At 42.4% G+C, this 25,563-nt stretch overlaps 1 protein-coding gene across 1 annotated transcript; it reads left to right on the top strand.

Annotated features, from left to right (window-relative positions):
- Nucleotides 1-1,338: 1,338 nt before the first annotated feature.
- On the top strand, nucleotides 1,339-10,124 carry LOC311267068 (Krueppel-like factor 6). Its single transcript, XM_084369906.1, has 4 exons — nucleotides 1,339-1,674; nucleotides 3,982-4,552; nucleotides 5,718-5,841; nucleotides 7,078-10,124. The coding sequence occupies exons 1-4, from the start codon at nucleotides 1,573-1,575 to the stop codon at nucleotides 7,127-7,129; spliced, it is 849 nt and encodes a 282-aa protein (XP_084226032.1). The 5' UTR covers nucleotides 1,339-1,572; the 3' UTR covers nucleotides 7,130-10,124.
- Nucleotides 10,125-25,563: the final 15,439 nt, after the last annotated feature.

The raw sequence follows: 25,563 nt of genomic DNA, 5'->3' as shown, positions 1-25,563 counted from the left end.
CTGCAGTTTAAATCCATGGAATAATGAGCGACTGAGATTTATTTTACCAAAGCGCGTCTGACATTTTAACAAATGAAGTGTTTATGCAGCAAAAGCACACATCGAACACATAAATCTCTTCATATATCAACATGCTACCTTCCGATTAATATTCATGATCCTGCCGGGGGAAGGGAAGTGGGGAGCGCTGATCGGGCAGAGCAATAATCATCTTCCTTAAAAAGAGAAGAGGGGGGAATAAAAGGCAAATACATCTGTGGAAGAGTGCCGGTGTGTGTTTACAACATGCATCTTGTATTAGAGACTCTCACCATGCACCACGGCGGCCCGCGCTTTTTTTTCTTGGGTACCTTCTTCCACAGGAAACAAGCAAACCGGCGGTGCGGTTTCATGATCATAATCGAGAGTAGTAAAGGCGCTTTGCTGCAAGAGCAAGCAAGCCGGCTTTCATAGACAGGAGAGAGCCACAGGTGACATGCACACACACACACACGCACGCACGCACGTACATGAACATCATCTCCAGCAGAAGCAAACCTGTCCCTCATGATGAGCCTCAAGCTGCTGCCGCTACAATAACCTGCACAGCATTTTTGTGAATAATCATCTTTATGGCGACTCTATTATAACTTAATGGCTTATTAAACTGTCTGCACTGTCACAGGGAGACTCGTAATATCCCTCATGGATCTCTGGGCAGCCATGAAAGAGAAGAAGTCTATCTGATGTGTTTCATATAGAACAGAAATTGATCAGCTCTTTTCACGATCCCCCGGAGTTTCAGCTCGGAATATTGGTGCCCAGGTTTTTTTTTTGCGCTTTACAGAACCGAACTAATCAGTCTGTCTTTGCGCACTTCCCCCTTTTCCTTTCTTTTTTAACATTCAGGCATTTTTAATCTCATCCGCGGTGTGTGTGTGTGTGTGTGTGTCTGTGTGTGTGTGTGTTGTGTGTGTGTGATGAAATGACCACAGTGGAGTGTGTCTATTTCGAGACCGGAGCGCAGCAGCCAGCGCTTCTCCTCCTGCTGCCGCCGCTCCGGAGGAACTGAAGCTCGCATTTGATTCAGTAGAAAACTCACTTCCTCATTTCGGTAAGAGCGAGCAGACTGGGTTATATAGTGCACTAAAAATAGCGCCGATTTAGCCCAATGGGAGCCGGGGACGCTGCGCGCCCTGCGCCAACCACAACAGACAGGATGAGTCGGCTCTGGCTCAGCATTGGCCAGGGGTGGTCTGGTAGGCGGGTGGTGCGCTCCTGCGCGCTCATTGGCGGACGTGCCGAAACGTAATGTAATCACATGGGGGTGGGTTTGTCTGTAATTTTGAATCGGGGGGGAAGTTTACAGTCAGAGCGCTGACGGAGTTTCAGAGAGTTCGGTGTTGTGCGCTCTCGGTGCGTCACACGCTCAAACCCTCCGTTGGAAGCGCACGGCTCCCAGACTTATCATACATGCAAATACAGCCAAGACTCCAGCTTTTTTTCCTCTCTCTCTCTCAACACGACAGGCTTCGTTTCCTCTAACAAGCTTGAATTCGCTTTTCTACTCGTGGCTGCATCTTTTGGAGTGAAATGGATGTCATCCCTATGTGTAGCATCTTCCAGGAGCTCCAGATTGTGCACGACACCGGATACTTTTCAGCTTTACCGTCCCTGGAAGAGTACTGGCAGCAGGTAAACGAGCTCTCTCTCTCTCTCTCCCCGCTTCTCCGTCCCACATCGCACAGCTTTGACAGATCGTGCTCGCGGTGCACAGCAGCGTTACAGAGGGAATGTGTGTGTGATTCTGGGGGAAACTTGCGCCTCACTGACAGCTGCGTGCGGACGCGCAAATGTCAAAGTTGTTTACGTAACTCCACGTTTGATTTAGTGGAACAGTTAATTTCCCTTTTAAAAGTGGACTTGCGTGCTTTTACAGGGGAAGTGATGCAAGTTCCCTCCGTGACAGATCTCTTTAATTATCCTACGAGATTTCCAAATCCTCTAATAGCGTGCGTGCGGGACAGAATAGTGACTTTCGGGCACATTTTCTCACTTTTCGTGGTCGTCCTGATTTCTTTAAACCTTCCCATGATAATTCTGCAGTGTTTCATGCGTCTTCAGCACGCTTGGAGTTGTTTTTCCTGGCGAGGTTCACTGTTAATAATATCGTTGCGGATATTTTGGGCTCGTGCTCGCATGTTTACGAGCCACATCGAGCTTGCGATGAAATACAAACACGCTGTGTTGCAGATTTAGCGTCTGAATGGCGAGTCGTGCGTCTTTGCGCGTATCTCCTCCTCTCTCTCCACTCTCTCTCTCTCTCTCTCTCTCTCTCTCTCTCTGTCACACACACACACACACACAGAGATGAGAGAGTGACAGTCTGACAGAGAAGGAGAGAGAGAGGCTGGTTTCGAGTCCAATTTGGCTCGACAAAGCGGCCCCTGGATGACGGAACAGTGGAGTTTTATGCTGGAAACCGAGGGGAGGGCGAAGAGTTGCTTCTCGGTTTTTTTTTTAAGGGAATGAAATGAATTGAATTGGCAACACGCTTCGATCCTCTTCTATCTCTCCCGTCTATCAGATCTCTGCGGGCTCCGGGCCAAGTCGCCCTCCCAGGCATTTAAAGCTCGCCTGGGATTCATCCAGCACCGCTGACGAGAAACATTTGTCTTGAATGCATTCTCTCTAATTACCAAATTACTACGATGATACCACAATATCCCCATTTTAGACATAAAGTCTGTTCGTGATAAGTTGAAGTGGCATCCAACCCCAGACACCAGAAACCCATCTGTCCTGCAGTTAAAGTGTAGAAATGTGATTTATTCACACTTTTCCATCATTCTTATGACTATTTCCATCCAATATCCAGTGTAACTTTAAGATTTGATGAGCTTTCATGTTGAGTTTCTATGAAAATGTATCAGGATTACCTCTGAGTCTGCACACAGGCTCTGTTTTGCATATGCCTCTGAGCTGTGCACAGCCACAGAGGGAAATCCCCTCCTCAGAGTCTCATTTTAATATTATTAGAGGTGAAACTCTTAAAAAGGTTGAAGAAAAGAAAATTATGATGGAGCATAAGAGAATGTCTTCATTCCTCTTACCTCATACCTCCTATATTACTGGCTTAAGTACCTCGCCAGCCATTCAGATCCATCGTCTGACCTCCGAGCTGTGCGAGTTCACTTCTATTATTATAAAATTTGGCTGTAAATCTGCTTCATTAGGAAATTGCAGAGGCCTGTCCGCGGCCCTCATGATCTGGCCTGCTCGCTGACTGCAGTGGGTTGAGGAAGTGCTCTCTCACTTCCTTTTCAAAGAAAATAAGCCCACAATCCACAGCGGCTCTTGCAGTATTCATGCCAGGCTTTTTATGGACCCCCGTGAACCAGACCTCCCTCCTCTCGGTCCCTGGTGTGCTATGTTATTTCTAGCGATGCCTCTGAATGCATTATTAAATCCACATTATGTTGAATAATTGATAGATTTAAAAGATCTACAAGCACTTCCCTAACCCAAAGGGGGGTCTCTGTAGCATATGTAAATTTCATGACCGAGCCTGGCACGCACCTACGAGCACTCGCGCACGCACACAACCGTGCGAGTGTTGGCGGGTTAAGAGCACCTTGTTCTTGCAGGCTCTCAAAAGGAAATGTGGTGCTTGTAATCTTCCCTGATATGGCCTCAGAGGGCATCCTTAGAGCGCTCCTGACTATCCTCTGCATAGGACATTGTGTCTTGCCTCGTTCCTGCAGGCAGGAAGGAAACAGGGCCAGTGGTGTTACAGTGTCACAGCATTTCCCCCTCCTGCTGCTGCCGCTGCTAAGAATAAACACAGTGTGTAGAAGAACACCACAGTTTGTGTTTCCCTTGAAAAGAAATCACTTTTTTTGGTGTTTTAGGGACTTTCCAGTTGAAGGGAAGACTGGTGTCTCAGGCCTCAGGCTCCGTGCAGCCCTGGACTCACTGCTATCTTGTCTTCCCTCCACACAGACATGCCTCGAGCTGGAGAGGTACCTCCAGAGCGAGCCCTACGTCTCAGCCACCGACCTCAAATTTGAGAGCCAGGAGGACCTGTGGAGCAAGCTGATGCTCGCCTGCGGAGACAAGTCAACCGACCAGGACCCAAAGATCCCCCACATCAAGGAGGAGGAAGACAATCAGGACAGCCAGCACCTCGACGCCGGCGGCTTCAACTCCGATGCCAGCAGCGAGGCCTCGGACAGCTCCGAGGAGCTCTCCCCGACCCTCGACTTCTCCTCCGGCTCTTTGACTGACATTCTGGGAGACGGTGGCGAAGACCTGGGCTCCGCCATCATCAGCACGCCGCCGTCCTCGCCCGAGCTGGGCAAGGAGAGCTCTGTCACCCAGGTGTGGAGTGGGATACAGACTGTGCTGCACTCACCTGGGAAAATAAGAACTGGGGGCATGGAGAGGACGGGGCTGACCAGCGGGGAGGCGTCGCCTGACGGCAGGAGGCGGGTGCACAGGTGTCAATTCAACGGATGCAGGAAGGTGTACACCAAGAGCTCGCACCTCAAAGCACACCAGCGCACACACACAGGTAAAGACGCTCGATGGCGAGATGCAAATATCATGAGTGCAAAACTCGCTGGGGGATGTGGGTGAGACCGACCCGACAGGTTGTGACGTCATGTTTTTAAACCACTTGTTGCTAAATAAAACTTAATCCGCCCGTCCGAAGTGTGAAAACCTCTCAGAAGCGCGAGCGAAATGAACTTGAGCGTCGATCACTTGCGCAAAGCGCTGAAAATACTCCCACATACTTTGAATAGTTTTGTCAGAAGGAATGCCCTCAACTGTGACCTAATTCACACAGAGGAACGTGACTTCATGAGGGGGGGGAGGGGAGGCGGGATGCTCCTTTGTGGCCGAGCAGCACCCAGAGGATGTGGATCCTGAAAACAAATCAACAGATCTCAGATTTCAGCATGGGAACAGACTCAGAGAGCCGCTCGTTTGCATTCACACAGTTAAAAAAAAGAAAGAAAAAAGAAAGAAATTATGGGAATCTGACATTTGCGGTGTTTGTTCCGGGGGTTCAAATGTGAACAGTTTCCCTCGTCACCTTTGACCCCTTGCCAAGCTGTGCCGTCCATTAGGAGAGGAAGTCACATTCCTGGCATCCTTTTTTCGCCGCCCATGTTAGCCACATGGTTAATGGCCTCTAGGACCATTAGGAACAGTCTCTATTTTTTTTCCCCTGCCGGCTCTCCCCTGTTGCATAAGCCGTCTACTCGAGCAGCTCCTCAAAGCTGCATACCACAGCTCTCAAGACCCACAAGGCACGAGGTTGTTTTTCTCCTCAACTTACAGTAGCCGGGCCAATCTGCTTAGCACTCGTACAGGCTGGTATTTTCTTTGAAAACAGCATTATAAAGCCTCTGGGATGAGTTGGAACTGTGTATATTGGCTGCAAATGTGAGGACTTGAATCGCAAAATGTCAGATAGCGTGACATTTTGATTGATAGCTCGAAATTACTGCAATTATGACATGAAGAGACGAGATTTAATAGATAGGAAAGGTTCATTAGATGAATTACCATCGTATTTATAGACTCTGCTCTGTATTTTAGATATGTTGAAGGATGAAACCTGTCAAGTATTTTCACAAAGAGGTCTTTTTGAAGGTTATGGAATCTTATCTTAAAGAATGCACTTCTATATAAATGTTAATATTTTTTTGTTTCCTTTTCGATATCTGCAGGTGAGAAGCCCTACAGGTGTTCATGGGAGGGCTGCGAGTGGCGCTTTGCACGAAGCGATGAGCTCACCAGACACTTCAGGAAGCACACCGGAGCAAAGCCATTCAAATGCAGTCACTGCGACAGGTGAGAGAGCCAGTGAATGTTTGACGAGTGCTGACACGTAACCTGGGTGACCTTATAACAAGTGCAAAAAAAATGGAAAAAGTTGGATTGGAAGTCAAAAAAATCAACGTCTCTCAAACAAAGTGCTGTCAAATATCCACAATAATAACTTCAGTGCAGCTGTAACCGCCCCCCCTCTCTTTACCTTTGGTGCTAAGTGCTCATTCACTGACAAAGACTCACCACTTATGTTTGCAAATTGGTTTATGGAGATGACACGAGATGAATGAGGGTCAAGGACGGACCGATGGAACGGGGTCGAGGCCGAGGGGTTGCGTGAAAAGAGAGTTCAGCAAGTGGTCGAACGGGGACGGCTGATTAGTCGAAGCCAGAAGGTGTCGTGACGAGAAGCATCTCAATGAGCCATTGTAGCTTCAGCGTCCCCCATGTGGTCTCTTTCATGGTGATGGCAGATAATGGCATCAGACGAACCCTGAATAGGTTGTGACAGGAAATTGGATGAGAGTGATGCATGGGCCTCGGTCCCTGAACTCACCACGTTCATGTCACATTGTGCAGCCGAGTAGGAAAAGTAAGCAAACAGTTCAAGTCAGCCTCTGAGTGAGAGATGAGCTGGACTGTAAAGCCACCATCACTGGCACTGTCATCTACATACAATCCAGTTTTATTGGTGAAAACAACTATTTAACTTTATTTTTACTTATTAATAAACTGTTTTAATTCTGTAAATATTGGTATTCACTCATTTACGCTAAATTCCAGCAACCAGACTGGTCAAAAATGCATGAAAGTGCCAAAAATTGAGGTTTCCCAATTCTTCCCGTCCTTCTTACTTGTAGTTTAGGTGATGATAACTTTATTTACAGTGGTCCGGTGATATGGCCTTAAAATAATCATGATATTATTAAGCCAAATCACAATAAACAAAACTGTATATATGTCAATATTTTGAAAAAAACCTCTTCATCAATGCAAAATCAAATATCGTGATATTTTTTGATATTGGGACAATATTGCTGGGATGGTTATTGGTACCTTCATTAAAATATAAACATAATCAGATTAATTTAACTAAATAATCATCAGTAATGTGCTTGTAAGTTCAGAGGAGTACTCCACTTTACTGTCACGCAGCCTTTAACACCAGGAACAGACTAAACTAGAAATGATATCCAGAATCTACAACGATATAAAGTCTCACATCGGCTAAATCTTCTCTCATTTTTCCCTTCTCAGGTGTTTCTCCCGCTCTGACCACCTGGCGCTGCACATGAAGAGGCACATCTAAGATGGCCTCCGTGTTGAGAGCTCTGTGGGATGATTCGGGTTGATTGTCCTGACCTGTGGGGGATCAGCGAGGCCGGTGTGTCCTGGGAGCGTAGGGACACCGCCGTGTTCCAGTCAGTGGAAAAAGATGAAGCAACGCAGGCTATTATTTGCACCATACTTAGTGCCTCCAACACCTCGCTGTGGAGATTGCTCTTGAAAGGCTTTTTTAACAGAGGAACAGGAGGGGCGGGGAGAGAGACGTGAAGAACTGGAAACAATCTGGGGCTGGAGAAAGACGGGAAGAGACTCTTCTGTATGGTGTTTCGACGCTTTTTTCCTGGAGGATTATGGGACTCCTGCGGGGGTCGCCGGTCCTCCAATGACAGTGTGTTTGCCTGTGCGCATGGGGACTGTGAGTGCCTGCGACTGGATGCCTGTGCTGGCTTTATGGAGCGGATGGAGCTTGCATTGTGGAAACTGCGAGTGAATGACACGGAGAGGGTGACGTTGTGCGAGGGGAGGTTTTATTGCGGGGGAAATATTTGTGGTCTCACTGAGAATGAATGCAAGGGTTCTGTCTGTGCTGTTTGAGTCTATATCGGCTGTGGAGGGGGAGCGGAGGGGTTTGTTTTCGGTGGAGCTAGATTTTTGCTAGGAGAGCGCCCCCTCTCTGCCCGGAGGTGGAACTACAGCTCCCCTATTTTCGAACACGGGGAGGTCGTTTTGTTTAGTGCAGCTATTAAATGTGCAATGTATTATGTAGCCTGTCTCAAAAACATACACGCTATAAAAGCTCATTTTGTTGTCCATTGTGTAAGCTCTGTATCTAAAAAAGAAGAAAAAAAAAACACAAAAAAAACAAAAACAAACGGTTGTACACAAACAGTTATGCCATTATAACAGAAGTTGCATGGGATCTGGGGATGTGTTGCTCACCTGTTTGCTTATAGGACAACAAAAATCCATTCGAGAGCAGCTACCTTCATATTACTCAATATCATAGTATTGTACAAAACACATAAGGCAGTCATTTTGTTTCTTAAGTTTCTTGATAAGTTGGGGATACCACTATTGCTTGGCAACTGTCTTGATCATGGGATATTTTCTGTTCCTTCTTCTTCTTCACTTTTTGCTCTTCTCTTTCGTTCTATCTGTAAATGCACTGTTGACCTTACTGATGCCTTATGTAAGTGGCCTTGTCCTGTTAAATAGATCTCTCTTTCTCACACACACACACACACACACCAAACGGGCGTTGCGAATGCACTAGTGCGTTAATGAATTGCTTTATAAAAGGCTCTGATCCATACAGTCGCACCTTTTTTGCTCTTTTTGTCTGGCGACAGACTGCTCTAAACTTCTAAATAATAATAAAAAAAAATCTATATATCAACTTCATGATGACTGCCATTTTTACATCTCTGTGCATTATCTGTTAAATGTATCAAAACTATATCGAAAAACTAAATTCCCCCCAAAATGATCCGGGTCGGAGACAGAATTGTGGAGCGCTCGGAGAAGCGATTCAGTTTTGTAAAGGTCTTACTACTATGTAGTATACGGTGGTGTGGATGCACTTCAGATGGACTTTAACTTGCTGTCAAAAAGGTACAGAGTCGTGGAAATATGTTCTCATGAAATGTGGCGTGCTCGGCCACCGCGCTTGTGACGAATTAGGACATTTACAGTACACTGTTCAGGCCGTTTGTATCTGTCGATGTGTCAAAAGCTTACAGTCTGTATCGAAGCGGATGTGTCCTTTTAAGAGTAATGACGACATTCTCAGTCACGAGTCTGTTTTTGATGTTGTATGTTTTGGTAAGTCTCGCCCTCGGGGTGAGTCAGTATCTTTACTCAGACCTGGTTTTAAACAACCCGTGATCTGATTAAACGGTACCTAAAAACCGGTCTAACCAGTTCAAGCTTGAGCTGTTGCTGCAGGTCTTCGAGGTTCTTTCTGTCTGCAGGTGAACAGAGACGTGACCAGGACCAGATGTGTGTCAACTTCACTATATGCATGTTTTTTTTTAAAAAAACTTCAGTTTCTGTACATGACTTCAACACACTCCTCTGTGGGTTGATAAAAAAAAATCTCTTTCAAGGTTAATTGAAATTCCCTTCAGTTTCACAATTGGATGAACTCAATCACCATCTTTCCCCTCGAACATATTCTGGAGCCGCAGTGTTTTTACGGACGATATGTTTTGTTGAAAAGTAACAACACGTGGAGAAAGTGTTGACGAAGAACTTGTCTGCTTTAAGGACAGCCTCGTTGTGAGTCAACACCTGCACAGGCGAACCCGGTCAACATTAAATAAAGTCCGTACACTGAGAATTGTCAAAGATATGTACATTGTAAACTAAGAGAATTTTGTAAGAAAGCTTCTATTTTGAAAGGGTATGGGACCAAAAGACACGTGCAGCGCGTTGTTTGTAAAGATGAACCAATAAAGACGAGAGGCCGAGGAACTATTGTAAAATAGACGACGCTCCGTTCTCCTTCATTCTGCTTCTGTAACATCTTTGTTTTTTTGGTTTGACTGGAGAAAGCAAGAGCAAATGTACGTTTTCTAACAAAAAAAGAGAACAAAAAAAAGGCATCAACTGCGTATACACCTGTGGCCTATCATCATCTTTCAAGAAAAACAAAAAAAAACAACAACAAAAAAATACTTTTCAGACGTGAATTGTTCTGGACACTTGAATTGTCATAATTTTTTTTTGCATTCCGGTGCCCGTTATAAGTATTAACGTTTTTTTTTATTTGCCATGTGATTTCTTTTTTCTCTCAACTTGTCAAAGACCTGCGAAAGACACCCTTATCTTTAGCTAGAGAATCTTTATTGGATGAACATGGAGATAAAAAAACAACACAAAAAATAAAAATATGAGGCTCTATTTTTGTTTGTTTTATGGCATAACAAGATTTTTTCATTTGAAATTGTTTTGTAAAATAGTTTCTGTATGAATGTATTTTTTATTGGAAAATCGATAAAAAGAATTTATTGGATCTACATGTGGTTTTTGTTTTTCTTTTCTCCTGCAGCGGGAACACAAATCAACCAGGAAGTCTGTGTTTACGGGATGTTTAGTAGATTCCCAAAGGAGGAATTATCTCTGTTACCTTTCCCCCTAAAGGTCAGCGATCAGGGTCAGCTAGAACCAGCGCCAAACCTTTACATTACAGCTTTATTCTGGTCTTATTGGCCTAGTCTTGGCTGCTGTTGCTTACAGTAGTAATAACACAGCCTGGTGGTATTTTCTATTTTTTCTCATTGTCAACAGATCTTGTAAAAAAAACACCAAAACCAACAATGCATCTGTTTCTCAGTACTTTCTGTCTGTGGCCTTCTGCCACGAGAACATTGATTTCTGCAGAAGATGTAAATCTTTAAAGAAAAGGCTCAGTAATTACCCAAAACAGCTGGACACTGTAGGTTTGAGTAAATACTGTTCAAACAGGAGTAAATTGTAGGTTGGGGGACTGTTTCCAGTGATGGATTAATCCACAATTTGTGTGCTAATGAGTGTTGGGAGCAGCAGGATGTCGGATCCAGGCAGAATGAACTAAAGTGTGTGTGTGTGTGTTCAACCCGTCCTCATCAGAGAAATGGCCGAACAGGTCGTCTGTGCAGGGAGCTAACATATTTATTTATTTTTTGTTAGGCAGCGACTGTAGTGGCCCAATAATTATGACGGGAGCAAACAAGGAGGTAAAGTACAAAGAGTATCAAAGTCTGCAAAGAGAAGAGGCGTTTCAACCAGACGTTCGTCCAGGACGTCGCTGTTTGTGTCCCATCTGAAGCCAAAAATTTAAGTATTTTCTAAAAGTAAAAAGTAACATAACCTACATTACATAGAAATGTAACTTATGTACTTATTTTAACCTGAAACATGATCATTTCCTAATCTTAACCAAGTCATTTTGGTGCCTAAACCAAACTTCGACCATTTCAAACTATTAAACCACATGATGACGAATGTCCGGTACAAATAAGGTCATGTTCTCCTGTTGTTGGTACTCTCCAACAGTCATATCTTGGGGTCCCCAAAATGACATGACCTTATTTGTTTAAACTTGTCGCCAGAAATGACTTCGCTGAGTACATGATCATGTAGAAACGATGGCCAAAGCTGTGAAAACAAGATCCAAGTTGAAATAAACTGGAATTATCCTTTAAAAACATCCAAAACTTCCTCCTGTAGGAGGCGGGGGGGGTATTGAAGGCATAAAGAAATTTGGCGAAAGTAAAAAAATATTCTGTTTATTCTCACAGATCTGTTCTTGATCAGGGTGTCGAGATGGAAAGCTTACCCCCGAGTTCGACACCAGAACAACAGTGTGAGCCGGCTGGTGAAATGTGCATTGTGAGGACAATCTGTTCCTCCTGCTCCAGCCAAGAGCGCCGAGTTTTCATCTTACTCTCCAAGAAATTTATGCAAATTAAGTTGTGCCGCAAACAAATCCCTGATAAGAGCTCTGCACACTACACAGACAAATAGCCTCTTCATCTCCGATTGCAAGCACAAAGTGCTCCGGCTTTAACACTGCTCCACCGAGCCTGCCACGCTCCATGCCCCAAAGCCCCTGAATAATTGAAGCCCTCTCAAGAGTTTTTTCTTTCAAAGATATATTTATTGGTATTTTAATTCAAATTGCCAGAACTAAAAACTGTGCAATATAATAAAATAAACATGTAAAGAAAGGAAAGGAAAGGAAAAAAAGGAGTGAAATAAAGAAAAGTCACATTTCTTCAGCCTGATGCTTGTGGATAGAAGCCGTCTCATTTCCTGAGTTTAGTCTCCTGGTGACAAGAACGACTGCAGTTGCTCTCAAACTCAAACTTTGCTCCTTTTCGAAAGATCTCATACGCTCAGAAATCATTTAGAGGAGTCGGGGAATCGGGGCGCAATCTCAATTTAGCACTGCGGCACTGTCAATTATTTTGTGGACACAAAAACATTTATATCAATTAAATATGCATGACCGTGACAGACTCTGACTGGACTAATTTTTCTCCCCCTCCAAAGCCATTAGGCTTCCCACTGTGTGTGCAATTAGAGAGACAGAGATGGTTTGCTCTGGTTTGGACAATTTACTGGTAAAAGTGGATCCTGTTTCCTGACAGAGAACTCGAATGTAGGAGCTTTTCAGGAGGGATGTATGAAAAGTTTAAATAAAGAAGTTCACCTCATTCCACTTACTTAACTTTCTGCACAGATACTTGTTAAAGTTTTAGTGATTGGTAGATACACCAGAGCTGTTCTGAAGGGCAGCTTTGTCGATGAGTATTTCCAGCCTTGTGCTTTCTTATTTTGAGAACCATCAGACTAACAGATGAGGTCACAGCCAGACGACGCAGAGTAGAAACAGAGCCATGCAGGTATCAGTGCTCAACTTTTAATCATTTGTTTACACAAATTGGCTATTTGACAGTCAAAATCTGTTCGATGAAGCCAGATGATCAAATAGAGAATGACTTCCTTGATTAACATGAAGGCTCACGGGTGAGAGGACAAGACAAGATGCGCTGGAGTTTAGCTGGACCTGCGAGAAAAGCCAACAGGTGGACGATGGAGTAACTCCTGACGATCGTGGTGATGATGGGGAGGTGGTGGGATGTCCAACATGGACGCCTGAAGAAGGGCTTGAGCTCCAAACATCGAACGTGAAGGTTATATATCTCGTGTGTGGACTGCTTGTTAGCTTGTTCACGCCTCTAAAAACTTTTTGTGGTGTTCAATATGGCCCCTGGACACGGGCAGATGAGATTACGTTAGATTTTCACAAACAGAGGGGAAAAAATGAACAAAACAAAACGTTAGTGATCTTAATAATAACAATTTTCAACACAAAAACATGGAAGTGACCAATCAAAATGGTGACACGAGTCCAAATCTCTCCACAACCTAAGAAAGTTTAGACAAATGACCAAAAAGCATTGATAAACTCAGACTGGATGTTTGATTTTGTTCATTTAACCTTTAATTCACAGTAAATATTCTCTAAGTAAAGTGATGTCATTCTGGTGATGAAATGGAAACACATTTTTATGTAATGACCTTGTTTTGTACCGTCCAGTTCAAAGATATTCAGTCTCAGAAACATCCACCATGTGTAATTTTGCTTTTCCTTCACATTCACACAAATAAAACACACAACACGACCTCAGCCTGCCACAACAACCTGTAACTCCACTTCCTGCTGCTGCGATATCTCAACTCCTCTTAACCTCTTTCAGTCTGAATTGAAGGAATTATTTGAGGCATTATGATTGAATGTATTTGAAGGTGTAAAGGAAGGAATAATCAATTTGCACATTTATACCATTAATACCTGCTGGGCTTTTTACATCTGACAGCCACTGGTTAGCATTTCTCCGTTCATCTATATCATTTTAAAGCAGCTGGATTGTAAGTCCTCACATGACATGACGGCTCTGCTGGGACTCAAACATCCAGCCTTGGCCGGGTTGATGTTTTTCTCTGCTCTGGTTGAAGCTTTTTTTTTGTAAAGAGTATCCAGAGAAACGTGTTTCATAGTCCGAGCTTTCAGCCAAACGAATGAGGACATTCAAGGTCGACCAGGAGAACAAGATCTTCCCCAAAGCCACATGCACATATGTACTGTACACACACACACACACACACACATACACACACCTCCCCCCTCCGCAGAGCTCATATGTCCTGCAGCCCTGAGGGGAGGAAGGTGGAGGGAGGTGGAGGGTGGAGGCTTCTTGTTAAACCAGAAGGAAAGTGGAGGTCAGCGACCCCACATGTGGATGGTAGTCCGTCAAGTCTTTGTCACCTGGGACCTTCCAGATGGTTTTCATTCATGTCCAACCACAAAAAAAAAAAAAAAAAAGCTGAGAAAGCTGCAGATTTTTTTTACAGATTCGCCAATAAGACATATTGGATCTTTGTTGGTCTCCGGTGGACTGTAACTCTGCTTTTACATTCTGGGCAATTATCTGACGTTCTGTCCAGCGGCTTTGATTGAATGCAACATGTTTTTGAAGAAGAATTAATCAAAAGAAGACACCATCAATGTTTTTAATTGATAACCTGTTTAAATTTTAAGATGGACAACACTGCAACAACGTGTTAAAAGAGAGCACAGCTGTCAAAAACGACCAGGAAGTGCAGCAGCTGCAAATATTGATGTGATCGTGTATGAAAGAGACGTATCACATCGAGTAGAAGTTGACTAATCAATTTTTCCTTCATTTCTCTTTTTCTTACAAAAAAAACTGAATGGAGCCGCATTGAAAGCCAACATCCATTTTGTTGAAGAGGCCTTGAGCAAAGTGCTTGCTAACGAGCACGCTGCGCTGTATTTATTCCCAGAGAGCATTTAACTGACTGCATCTTTTTATTTATTTATTTATTTAACCTTTTTGTGATCATGTCCCTTGAGATTGTAAATCTCCTCCCTGAAGCAGACCCGGCCCAAACAGGACAAAGACCACTAAATCCAGCTCAGATGAGGCAGTTGCATTTTTTAAGCTACATGGACCACATAGGTCGACTGTGAAAGCAGCTTGTTGTGACCAATATTTACGTTTCTTGTCAGGCGGCGACCTCTAGTGGCTGTGGGAGTTATTACGGCAGCAGAGGAGGAAGTCAGCTGAAGTAGTATAAAGTGGTCAGAGAGAAGGAGGGGAGGGTGGATGGTCGGGTCAAACAAGCACAAGACTGTTTGTGTCCAATGTGAAAATCAACTCACTAACGCAGTAAAGTTACATAACGTGCAATACGTAGGTACGTTACGTTATTTCAAGCATAATCATGATGTTTTCCTGAACCTAACCAAACTGCAAGTTTAAGTATGAGGATGTGTTGGACTTTTTCCTCAGAGGAAGGAGATTTATAGATCATTCAAATGTCCAAATTAAACTTCTTGGTGAAAGTTAGGCAAGTTTGTTGTTGTTTGTTGGACGGTGACCAGATTAATATTTAAGAAGATTGTATTGTGTATTTCTGATATTAATTAACTTTTGCGTGTTTTATCATTGTGTTTTTTTATCAGGACTTTTATGTTTCTGGATTTAGAAACAGACAAAAGTTTGTTCTTTCATTTGCTACTTGTTAAAGTTGTTTTCTTGGTGCTATCCATTCTGATTGTTACCAGTTTATATTTCATTTGGCAACTAGATGAATTTCCCTTTTGTGGAAATTACACTTTCATTTGAAGTTGAAGCAGCAATAGAAAACAAACTATAGTGTCTGGTATCAGGTTTATATACTCAACAGTCTGCAGGATCTATTTAATATCAAACTGTCTGTCTGGTCACTTTATGCCTGCCTGTGCGTGTGCAGAGGAAAAACACTAATTCCTTCTGTTTGAAATGAAATGAGGATATTGTGGTTGTACTGTGGAGTTAAATCCTTCTTTGGTAGCACTGAGGGGTTCACTCCTCCTGCATATGTTGCACTGAGGGCTGCATAGCTTTTCCAACCCGTATGTACACAGACAGTGATGAAGAGGTCTGGAGGGTTTGAGGGGGTTGGGGCTCTGGCCAGACTCTGGGTTCGGTGCCTGATGGATGGGCATTCCTCAGCCTTCCCCCCCCTGCACCCCCGACTCATCCTCCCCCCTCTCCCCCCCGTCTCTCTCCTCCCCTAGGTGATGAACAAGCTCATTACTATAGCGTACTGATAAAAGGAGGCCATTATCTCCTCACAGCGCACTTTGAACTCTGACAAAAGGAATCTACTCCTCCCTGTCTCCAGCTCCCTGGTTATGTAATGCAGTCATAGGTGGCTCACTGCCAATGTTGTCAGCGCACCCCCACGCTGGAATCTCCTCCAAGATACTGTCACGGCCGCATACACCGAATTCTGGCTCGTCAGTGAACCAAGTTTATCTTTATTTCCATCCTGCCCTGATGCCTCTGTCAACAGATTTGAAGTCTGTCACTGACGGAGTGCTGTGAACAGAATCATTTCTAATTCTGCTGATTTTTATATGTATATTTTATCAGCGTCATTTTTTTTTTTTTTTCTATTCACCTGCCATGTTGCATTTAAATCATTTTTTATTTGTTCAGGGGACATGACGCCTTCTTCCACGGAAAGGATGTTATTGTGAAGCTACAGGATGTGTTGAGTTTCATTAATAGCATTTTTTTACGGACACCTACTGACACAGGAAGTCCTATTAATGCAACCGCATTTATTTATTCAAACACAACACAGCTCTGGATGATACTGTAGACGCCGTCTATAATGTGACAGTGACGATTTCTGTGGATCAGAAAGCTGGCGGCAGAATCAGTTCCCATACAGGATAATTTGCTTATAGTTTTCAAGTAGTCTGCTCATATTTTCAAGCATGACAGCAAAAACTTTACTCCCACGATTCCTTATCTTTGCCTTGAGATAACCCGACTGCTTCCAGCTGGCTACCTGAGGTTTGTTTACCTTTTAGACGCCAGCATAGCAGCTAACAACATTAGCTTTAGCATAGCTAGCTCCAGAGCGCTTAAAGAAGCATTTGCGTGCCATGTTGTTTAATGAAGTATTATAACCACCACCTACTGGACTGAGCGGCAGAACAATGGTGATGATAATCATTCGTTTAAAGCGATCAATTTGACCTGAACATTTGTCATCGACGTCGAGAACCTGCCATTTTTAATTTGAAAATTTGCTGTGGTTACATAAATTAAGTTGAACGGTAAATATCTGGTTCAAAAGCGGAAGCTAGAAAACAAGCAAACAAGCAAAAAACACAATTGTTTGCTGACGACTCAGCATTGTGCATGAGTGACCTATACTTTGTAACCAACATGCTAAGAAATAACCTGTATGCCTGTTTGTCCCTGTAACCTATCTGCTAGCACATCATCAGACACATACTGCAACAGATATTTGATGCTAACAATCCCAAAATGTACATGTCTACAGTACAAATCCTTCATATTTCAAGTTAGTCTACAAATTACTTTCTGAGATTTGAGATTTTCTTTACAAATGAGCCACAATGTGTCTGAATGATAACAAAAGGATTCATGACAGAAGGAGAGTAACACGTTGATTCAAATATGGCTACAGTCCTGAAACCACTCTGTTTATTTTTATGCAGCCGTCTGTCAGATTATCTTTTTCACAGGTTGTGATTCTTGCTGTAGTGAAGAACATTTTGCAGCCACAAAGTGACCTTGTTTACAGTCACGCTGTCCAAACACCAACAGTATTCATCGTGTTGAGCGTCGATCAACAACACAGCACAACTGCAACACAAACAAAATGAGTCAACACAGAAAAAAAAACTTTACAATTTAATATCACAGTATGAAATGAAAACAGCCTTTGTGGAAAATGGTTTCAACTAAGAACAGTTGGTCCCAGTTTTATTAAAAGATACGATAATGTTAATGTTTCCTTAACTTTTATTTTGGCAGTGTACTCTGGGTTTTCAAAATAAAATGGGAATGAATGATAGGCTTGGCTCCAAAATAAGACATCCAAGTCTTGAAAAAAAAAATGTAATACAGCCAAATACTTTTGCCAGGAAATGAATTTGTGAAGACTGGGAGCTTTTCTTTAACAACTTTACCAACCGAATATGAACATCCCCGAGGATATAAGCATGTGAGTGTTTAAAGAATGGGGCGATGAACTGAAAATAGCGATTTTTTTTCTTTCAAACAGTGTACATACAGTAGTGTTTTGGCAACAGGATGAGTCCCTGAAGCCAGAGCAGTAGTCTGGGCTCTGTTTGGCAGCAGGGTGCTGTAGTGTCCTTAAAGTAACCCTGAGTGTCTTTGAGCAAGACAATGAATTCATTTACTGAGAATGTATGTGTTTATTCAACATAACAGTCCCTCACACTGTATTTTTTAAGCTACCAGAGCTACAACTTGAAACTTTTCTTCCTGAGAAGTGGGACGACACAATGATATCAGGAGCTCTTCAACCAGACAAACGATAAAAATGACAAAAGCACGGCCTTCTCCTGAACTGAGCTGCTAACATTTCATAGATCGGATAAGATATTATGGTTTAAGTCACCAAAAATCATTCTATGTGTTGAGTTTTCTGTCAGCTGACATTGTCACCTGGCCTAAGGAGGTTCCTGACTGTGTGACATGACCAGGAAGTCTCTAAGTGGCTGCACGAATCGTCTAAACGCTAAGAAAAGATGCGTTAATGCTTCCTTTCCTACCTCCTTCAACATAGGGCCATCGTTTATGAAAGAAAAGGAGATAATGCCGTCCCACAATGCCTTGCAGCCCAGTCCTTCACATCTCTTCTTGACCTCTTGACATTTGGAAAAGCCTCAAGGAAAAGACAGGACTTGAAGAGGAAGGTGCATCTGGAGTAGTTTCTACCTTCCACCAATCAGATGCTCAGGACCGTCTGAAAGCAGCCTGAGAGGCGAAACCGAATGAGAAAATAAAGTTGCCCTCGCTGCTGCTGCTCATGAGCCATATACAGTATATCGGAGCGAGTGCACAACTGAAGGCAACACAGAGGAGTTTATGTGCATCTTCATCAAGTCGGCGCAGAGCGAGACACTGCACCTATAAAACTGTAAAAGTTGTGCGACACGACTTTGACGGGGGGGAAAAAAAGGAAAAGCGACATTGAAACGACGCCCTTGAGTCTAACTCCTCCAACTCGCAGCTCAGGTGAGACTCGGCGCACGTTTGAATGTGGTAAAAAAAATTGAAAACACAACACTTCATGCGAGTCTTCATCAAGGTCACGGCAACTTTTCTCTCCTCTTTCACAAAAAAAAAAATCCATAAACACAAACCCGAACACACACACACACGCACAGAGAGGAAAAACTCACTCACACACACACTCACACCTCTTTCCCTGAAGGTTTGCGAAGCCCCTGTTTGAATTCACCTATCACCATGACAACTACTCTCTCTTTACCGGCTGTGCCCGTGGGAGGTTTTCGCCCAGCCTTTTCTAATTTCACACTGTGTGGATATCTCCATTCAGTAATTACAATCCCATCCATTCTCATTTTCCCTGTCCAGACAATGTGCCCTGGATATACACAAAAAAAATATCTCTTGCCTCTGTACACACACACACACATATACACACACGCTAACCTCACACGAACACACACGCCAGTATAGACCCCCTGCGTACTCTGACACATACAGAAACAGTGTGTGTGTGTGTGTGTGTCTGGGAGTGTGTGAGAAAGAGAGAGAGAGAGAGAGACAGATGTGAACTGTCACGACTCCCAATTCACCGACGCACACAATCACATCGCTCTCAAAATCCAATTACAAGCCAGCAAACCTTCCAGCCTGTAAAGTTGGGCTCATTGTTAAAAAAAAAGTTAATAATTGCAAAATAATAGCAACTGTAATCAATATGATTTGTCTTGCAAATAGGCTAACGACAGATAACCAGTAAGAGCAGATACAGAAATGGGTGGAAATAAGTCAGCGAGGGCCTGAACAGCCGCACTTGAGTTGTGTTGGTTAGGACAAGATGGAGGTTTGGTTGAAAATGATCGTGTACTCAGCTTAAATTATGTTACGTAAGTGACGTTAGGTGATGAAGCCACCTGCATAACTAAATTAAATAATTGTTATATTGTAATTTTGAACACCAGTCTCCTAATAAAGACAAACAATGGGCAATAACCCATATATTTTCAACTGTAGTTTTATTTATTACACTGTTTATATGGATATATTCTAGTCTAATGTACATTTCTTGTATTTTTGTTCTGTCTTTGTTGTTCCTACTTATATATAGTTTCTATTATTATTATTATTATTATTTTTCTGCATATTTCTGAACTTGGGAGCAGCTGCAATGCAAGCAATTTCCCCTCGGGGATCAATAAAGTATTTCTGATTCTGATTCTGAATGAAAGTCCTCTCTTTGTTTAAGCCGCCCAGCCTCCAGGATATAATGTTATATACATCCGAGGTCGACATTTGTGATATATCACGTTCACATTATATGCTTATTAGCTGACTGTCACATCAGGAGGTGGCGTTGTTACAGGCAACAAGGTTTCCAAACGGCCGACTAGACTTTGAGTCACACCGCTGGATATTCTTAAGCAGAACGGCGGACATTTTCCAGCCGTGATTGTGGCGACAAAAACGGGTATTTTAAGCCGAACCGTGATGTTTTCCTAAACCTAACCAAGAGGATTCTGTGCTTAAACATAACCAAAACATCATCGCAGCATTGTGACAAGAGAAGGAAAAGAAAATTCAACCTACACATGAAGAAACATTCAGTTTTAACGTATCTGTGGTTTGTGGTATGTCACATGACTTCCAGTGGCGGATTTAAGAAATTTGGGCCCAAGGCAAAGGCAGGCATGGGGCCCTCTGAAATGAGAAGACAACACACAAAACAACAGGTCAATTATACAGATAGACACATTTTAACAGAATACACATGTATTATTTGTTTTACCTGTTGTCCCTCTCTTCCTGTCCCTTTTTCACGTTGTCTCTCTTCCTCATTCTGAAAACAAACACACAAAACACAGTGTAAGGCTCTGACCCAGTGGTGAAGTGTAAGTATATTTACTCAAGTGCTGACGTAGACATTTTAGGATTTCATGCAACTTCAATTTTGTCTGCTCCGCTGTATCTCAGAGGCAAATACTGCACTTTCTACTCCACTACTGTACATCATTTACGTTGCTGGTTACATATTTCAAACCCTTCCTGCCCAGTGAAAACCATGTACCCTCAAAATGATGATTTAATGCTAATATTTGTGATAAACTGAAAGAGTCTTCCTTGGGACTTCAGTGAAGTTAGTTTTAAGTTGGATATTTGACATTCGCAAGCCACTCCAACATTTCAAGTGCACCCGTATTGCAGACTTTACAGTAAACACACGGAGAAGACGGCTACAGCGTGTACCGACTTCCTGTTTTCAAAATAAAAATGTGGGATATTTAAAGCAGAGATACTGTGTTTAAAGCTATTGAGAAGCTATTGAGCTAACATGCTCATATTTACATATAGCCTAAATATTAATAAAAAATTATGAACAGATGTAAAATGTAAAAACAAGAGGCGTATCTCATGCAGCCCGTGTAGTTACATGATCCTGACATGATTTTGAGTCAATTGATCACATGACCTGGAAGCTATTGAGCTAAAATGCTAATATTTACATATAAAAATTAATAAAAATTAATAAAAAATATTTAGAGATGTAAAATGTAAAAACAAGAGGCGTATCTCATGCAGCCAGTGTAGTTACATGATCCCACAATGATTTTGAGTCAATTGATCACATGACCTGGAAGCTATTGAGCTATCATGCTAATATTTACATATAAAAATTAATAAAACATATTTAGAGATGTAAAATGTAAAATCAAGAGGTGTATCTCATGCAGCCAGTGTAGGTACATGATCCCAACATGATTTTGAGTCAATTGATCACATGAACTGGAAGCTATTGAGCTAAAGTGTATGAGGATTTTTATGGGGCCCTCAGGAACTTGGGGCCCTAGGCAACCGCCTAGTTTTGCCTAATGGTAAGTCCGCCCCTGATGACTTCCTCCTTTGCTGCCGTAATAACCACTACAGCCACCAGAGGCTGTCATGTAACAAAAAACGTAAATATGGGTCATATTAAGCAACTTGCACCATCAACAACAACTAAAATACAATTTTAAAAAGGTGTGCAAGCTAAATTTAGACATTACTTGTGGTGTAAATGTGTAATTATTGTAAGTAAGCACAAGTCAGGTGTGACACCTGTGGCTACACCTGGGCAGTGACTCATTTTGCCTATTTCTGCCAATCGGAAACATGCATATTTGATTTGCAAAGCAGGGGGAGGTTGGTTCAGGCATCCGGAGCTCCACTAATAAAAGTCTCGTTCATCCGCTGCTGAAGGGCAACACAGACTGTCAGAACGCGGGTCAAAACAACTGCACCACTCGTTACGTAAGCCGACACACCGGCGGTCGCTCTGACAGTATTGACACTCCTGTTAGAAAACTCCTCTGTCCTCGATATCAACACATGTCAACTTTCCAGGAAACAGTTTTATCACATATGCTCCGCAACTTTTGCATATCCCTGTTTCTGTACATTGATTTCATCTTCTTCTGCCTGTATGTGACGTCAAACATCCCTAATTAAATGACTCGTAACGTGGCAGCAGGTAAAGATCTTGACATCGAGGGGGTGGAGGGTTAATTAAATGGTACCTGTGGCTCAGAATCACTGTGGGATTTTCTGTCCACGTGCTCAGATTTTCAATGAACACAGCATCTATATCTAAACATATCTATTCAATTAATCCAGTACCTCCTGTAAATTACTTAATCTTAATTGTATTTCCATCCTTTCTGTTATTGTTGTTGTTTCCCTCTCTTGCCTCGTCTCTTATGTCTTGCTGTTAATCATTTGTTAGAGTACCTGTTGAGCCTGAGCGCTCGTACAAAGACAACAATAATACAGTATAAACATCATAAAAGATTAATCTCAGTGCCAGTTTGAATTATTACTTACCCACATGCACTGTAATGTGTATTGATATATTAAAAAAAAAAAACGCCTCCACAATCAGAAGTAAAACTTTCATTGTGTAATACCAGATACTAGATTCAACACGTTGATGGCAATTTAAATTAAAGTAAAAGTCAGAACTTTTCACATAAATAGGTAAAACTTTCTACATGAAAAGACGATAATGAGAAAAGTTTCTAAAAAAAAATCTCATTTAAAGTTCATGTTTGCATCGTTTGCAAACACTGGAGCACATGAGACCTCTATTTTGAGTTATGATGGGATCAGAATATTGCAATGTCATTATTTTCCATCAGTGGGTCCTGCAGGCTTCTCTCTGTGTTCTCGTCAATGATTTTCCTTGATAATACATTTGAATGTCTCTCTAGTACACTGAATATAGAAGTAAGAGTGGTACAGTCTTGTATTTCACCTTGTTGTAGATATAATATCCACACCGAGTGCACATATTTGACTACAGATTCAGCATGAGATCCATCTTCCTCACTCTGAATAACAAACTGCAGACGGATGTGAGTGAACAATATCAGTTTATTTTCCTAAGATCCCCCTCGCTTCTTGTTTACCGCTCGGCTCGGCCGTTCTCAGGACTCCCAGGGGATTCATGTTGCAGCAGACTTGCAGCGCTGCATGTAAACACCGGCCCGGCTTAACTCGTGTTTACCCCACAACTCCTTTAGGTCATCGCTGTGTCCCCCACATCGGCCGCTTAAGCAGATATCAACAGTGATAGCACGCTGGGTGAAGGCCGTCCGACAATGGCGGGGATGAAGGAGGTAGATTAGGTGACGTGAGGTCATTGCTGTGGTTAAAGAGGAACGTGTTGGTTATAAACCAGGCTTGTGGGGAAAATAAGCTGTAGCAGGCGGCTGTTGTCAGCGATAAAAAAGCTCAGCGGCGAACCACAAACAGACAGCAGCTAAACAATCACATAATGCACTCAGGAAGTGATCGACACCAAAAACAGAGCTGCAACAATAGAGAGCGAATATTGGACTTGTCAACAGGTGGTCCACATGAAAGTTAATGTCGCTCCGTAGCTGTTACACGTGTAAATAAGCAACTGTTTGCCAACAAGTTCACTATATTTACTCAAAAGATGATGATATATCGGTGCTTTAGGCTGCTTACAAGTGGCTGCAGGTTTATGAACTGAATCAGCAACCAAGTGACCAGAATACAAACTATACATTTCAAGCTTTACATTCAAATTGTATGCGATCACGCTGCAGTGCTTTTGGTCTGGTTAGAATAAGGCACCTCTTGGTTAGGGTTAGGAAATAATCAGCTCTTGTCTGTCACCACAAACACGGCTGGATATCTTGTTAAAAGTGTCTGGTTGTGTTGCCACAAAGAGGGCTGGATGATATCACAGTGGTCTGTTGAAACAGGAAGCAAACTGTGGTCTCTCACTTGTGTCACACCACCACCATCCTCTGCTCCTCCAGATAAGAAAGTCAGCTCATATACATGTAAATTAAACATGATATGTAACATAGACATTAAACATATCAGTGGTTTGTGTAAACATATTCAACATTTTATTCCAGCGTCTGCAGGCTGGAATCAAAAATGCCCCAGAACAGTGTCCACTGCCACACCACTGATAGTAAACATGGCTTTTTCTCTACCAAGGAGGAGGAATTAAGTAATTTAATATGTTCGATATTTGTTTCTTGTAACGTTACTTCTCCAGTCAGTGTCACCCAACTAAAAGTAGGATTTCAACTATAGCATGTGGCCACTTTTCCTCCTGAAGAAAGCAACTTACAGCTTCAGCTATTGCCCTCGAAAGGGAGGATGTTGTAAAAAGATGCTGGTGCTACTTGCTAATTTTATATTATACGTTTTACAGACTCCAAAATGCTACGTTATGGTTCTTCAGGCAGACATTTCAAACTAATTTATGTATTGAAATAAGTGTGATTTGGGAATGTAGCTCACTAATAGGAGAGGCACATTATCAATAAAGGCGCACAGAGAGAGATACAACCTGGAAAGTTTGGGTTGTGACAGCTGTATTTATTTTTAATATCATTTGAATTCATTTTGGTAAATATTTACACCCCTGCTTTGGTTTTTAGTATGCTGTGTGTGAATTCAGTGTTCTTTTTAATAATTGAAATGCAGGAGTTGAACTTAAGGGCAGATGTGTAGCGTGAGATATACAAATACTGTATTATGAACTCAAGTCAGGCTCAAGTGTTCCCCTAAATACTGTGCTTTCTAAAATGTTGTATTTTCACTCATAAAATCTAAATCAAACCGAGAAATGTATAATTTAATTACCTAAACGTGAGCAGATGTGGTTTTAACTTTTAACTAATTACACCAAAATAATATGTTGTTGACAGCTGAGAGTCTAATATGATTTTAGTCCTTGAAAAAGCTAAATATAAAATATATAATTTGTAAAACAATTATAAGTTTCTTTCTTTTTGTATCCAAGATTTTATAATTCTTCTTCGGGTCAAAGGCTGTGACACGGTTGTTTTCCCCCATCAAGTTGTTAACGCTCACTTGCCCTGAACATAACACATATGCTTGACTGACAAACCTGTATAGGGGGGAAAAAATGAATTGTTCATGAAACCCTGCAACATTTTGACATGTTTTCCAACCTCCAACGCTCCAAATATTTGGCCACCCCCCCTCCAAAACTACCAAAGCAGTGTAAATAACATGTCATTTTCATGCCTTTTGATCATCGAGCTATTCTGAGCGAACCTCCCGAGGTTTTTACGACTGGGGGTGTGAGGTGCAGAGGCGATGCTCTGGTGTAATAATAAGCTGAGGTTTCTCTCTCACTTTTTAGGATTGAGGTTTTTGAAAAAGAATAATAAAACAACTGTCAGCTAATTGGCAATAGGAGCGCACTACGGAGGAATGAAAAAGCGAACAACAAAGCGACTCCACAAGGGAAATGTAGAAAGCTACACTGTAAGCA

The sequence above is a fragment of the Pagrus pagrus genome (genome assembly GCF_965226575.1).
Source record: "Pagrus pagrus genome assembly, chromosome: 12".
NCBI classification, from domain to species: Eukaryota; Metazoa; Chordata; class Actinopteri; order Spariformes; family Sparidae; genus Pagrus; species Pagrus pagrus.
This window is presented reverse-complemented; position numbering and strand designations above follow the sequence as displayed.

Bases quoted from the DNA above. Each gene is read 5' to 3' on its own strand.
- LOC311267068 (XM_084369906.1), top strand. From the start codon at position 1,573: ATGGATGTCATCCCTATGTGTAGCATCTTCCAGGAGCTCCAGATTGTG. The intron at 4,553-5,717 runs GTAAAGACGCTC...CGATATCTGCAG, and splicing joins ACACCAGCGCACACACACAG to GTGAGAAGCCCTACAGGTGT. The intron at 5,842-7,077 runs GTGAGAGAGCCA...TTCCCTTCTCAG, and splicing joins AAATGCAGTCACTGCGACAG to GTGTTTCTCCCGCTCTGACC.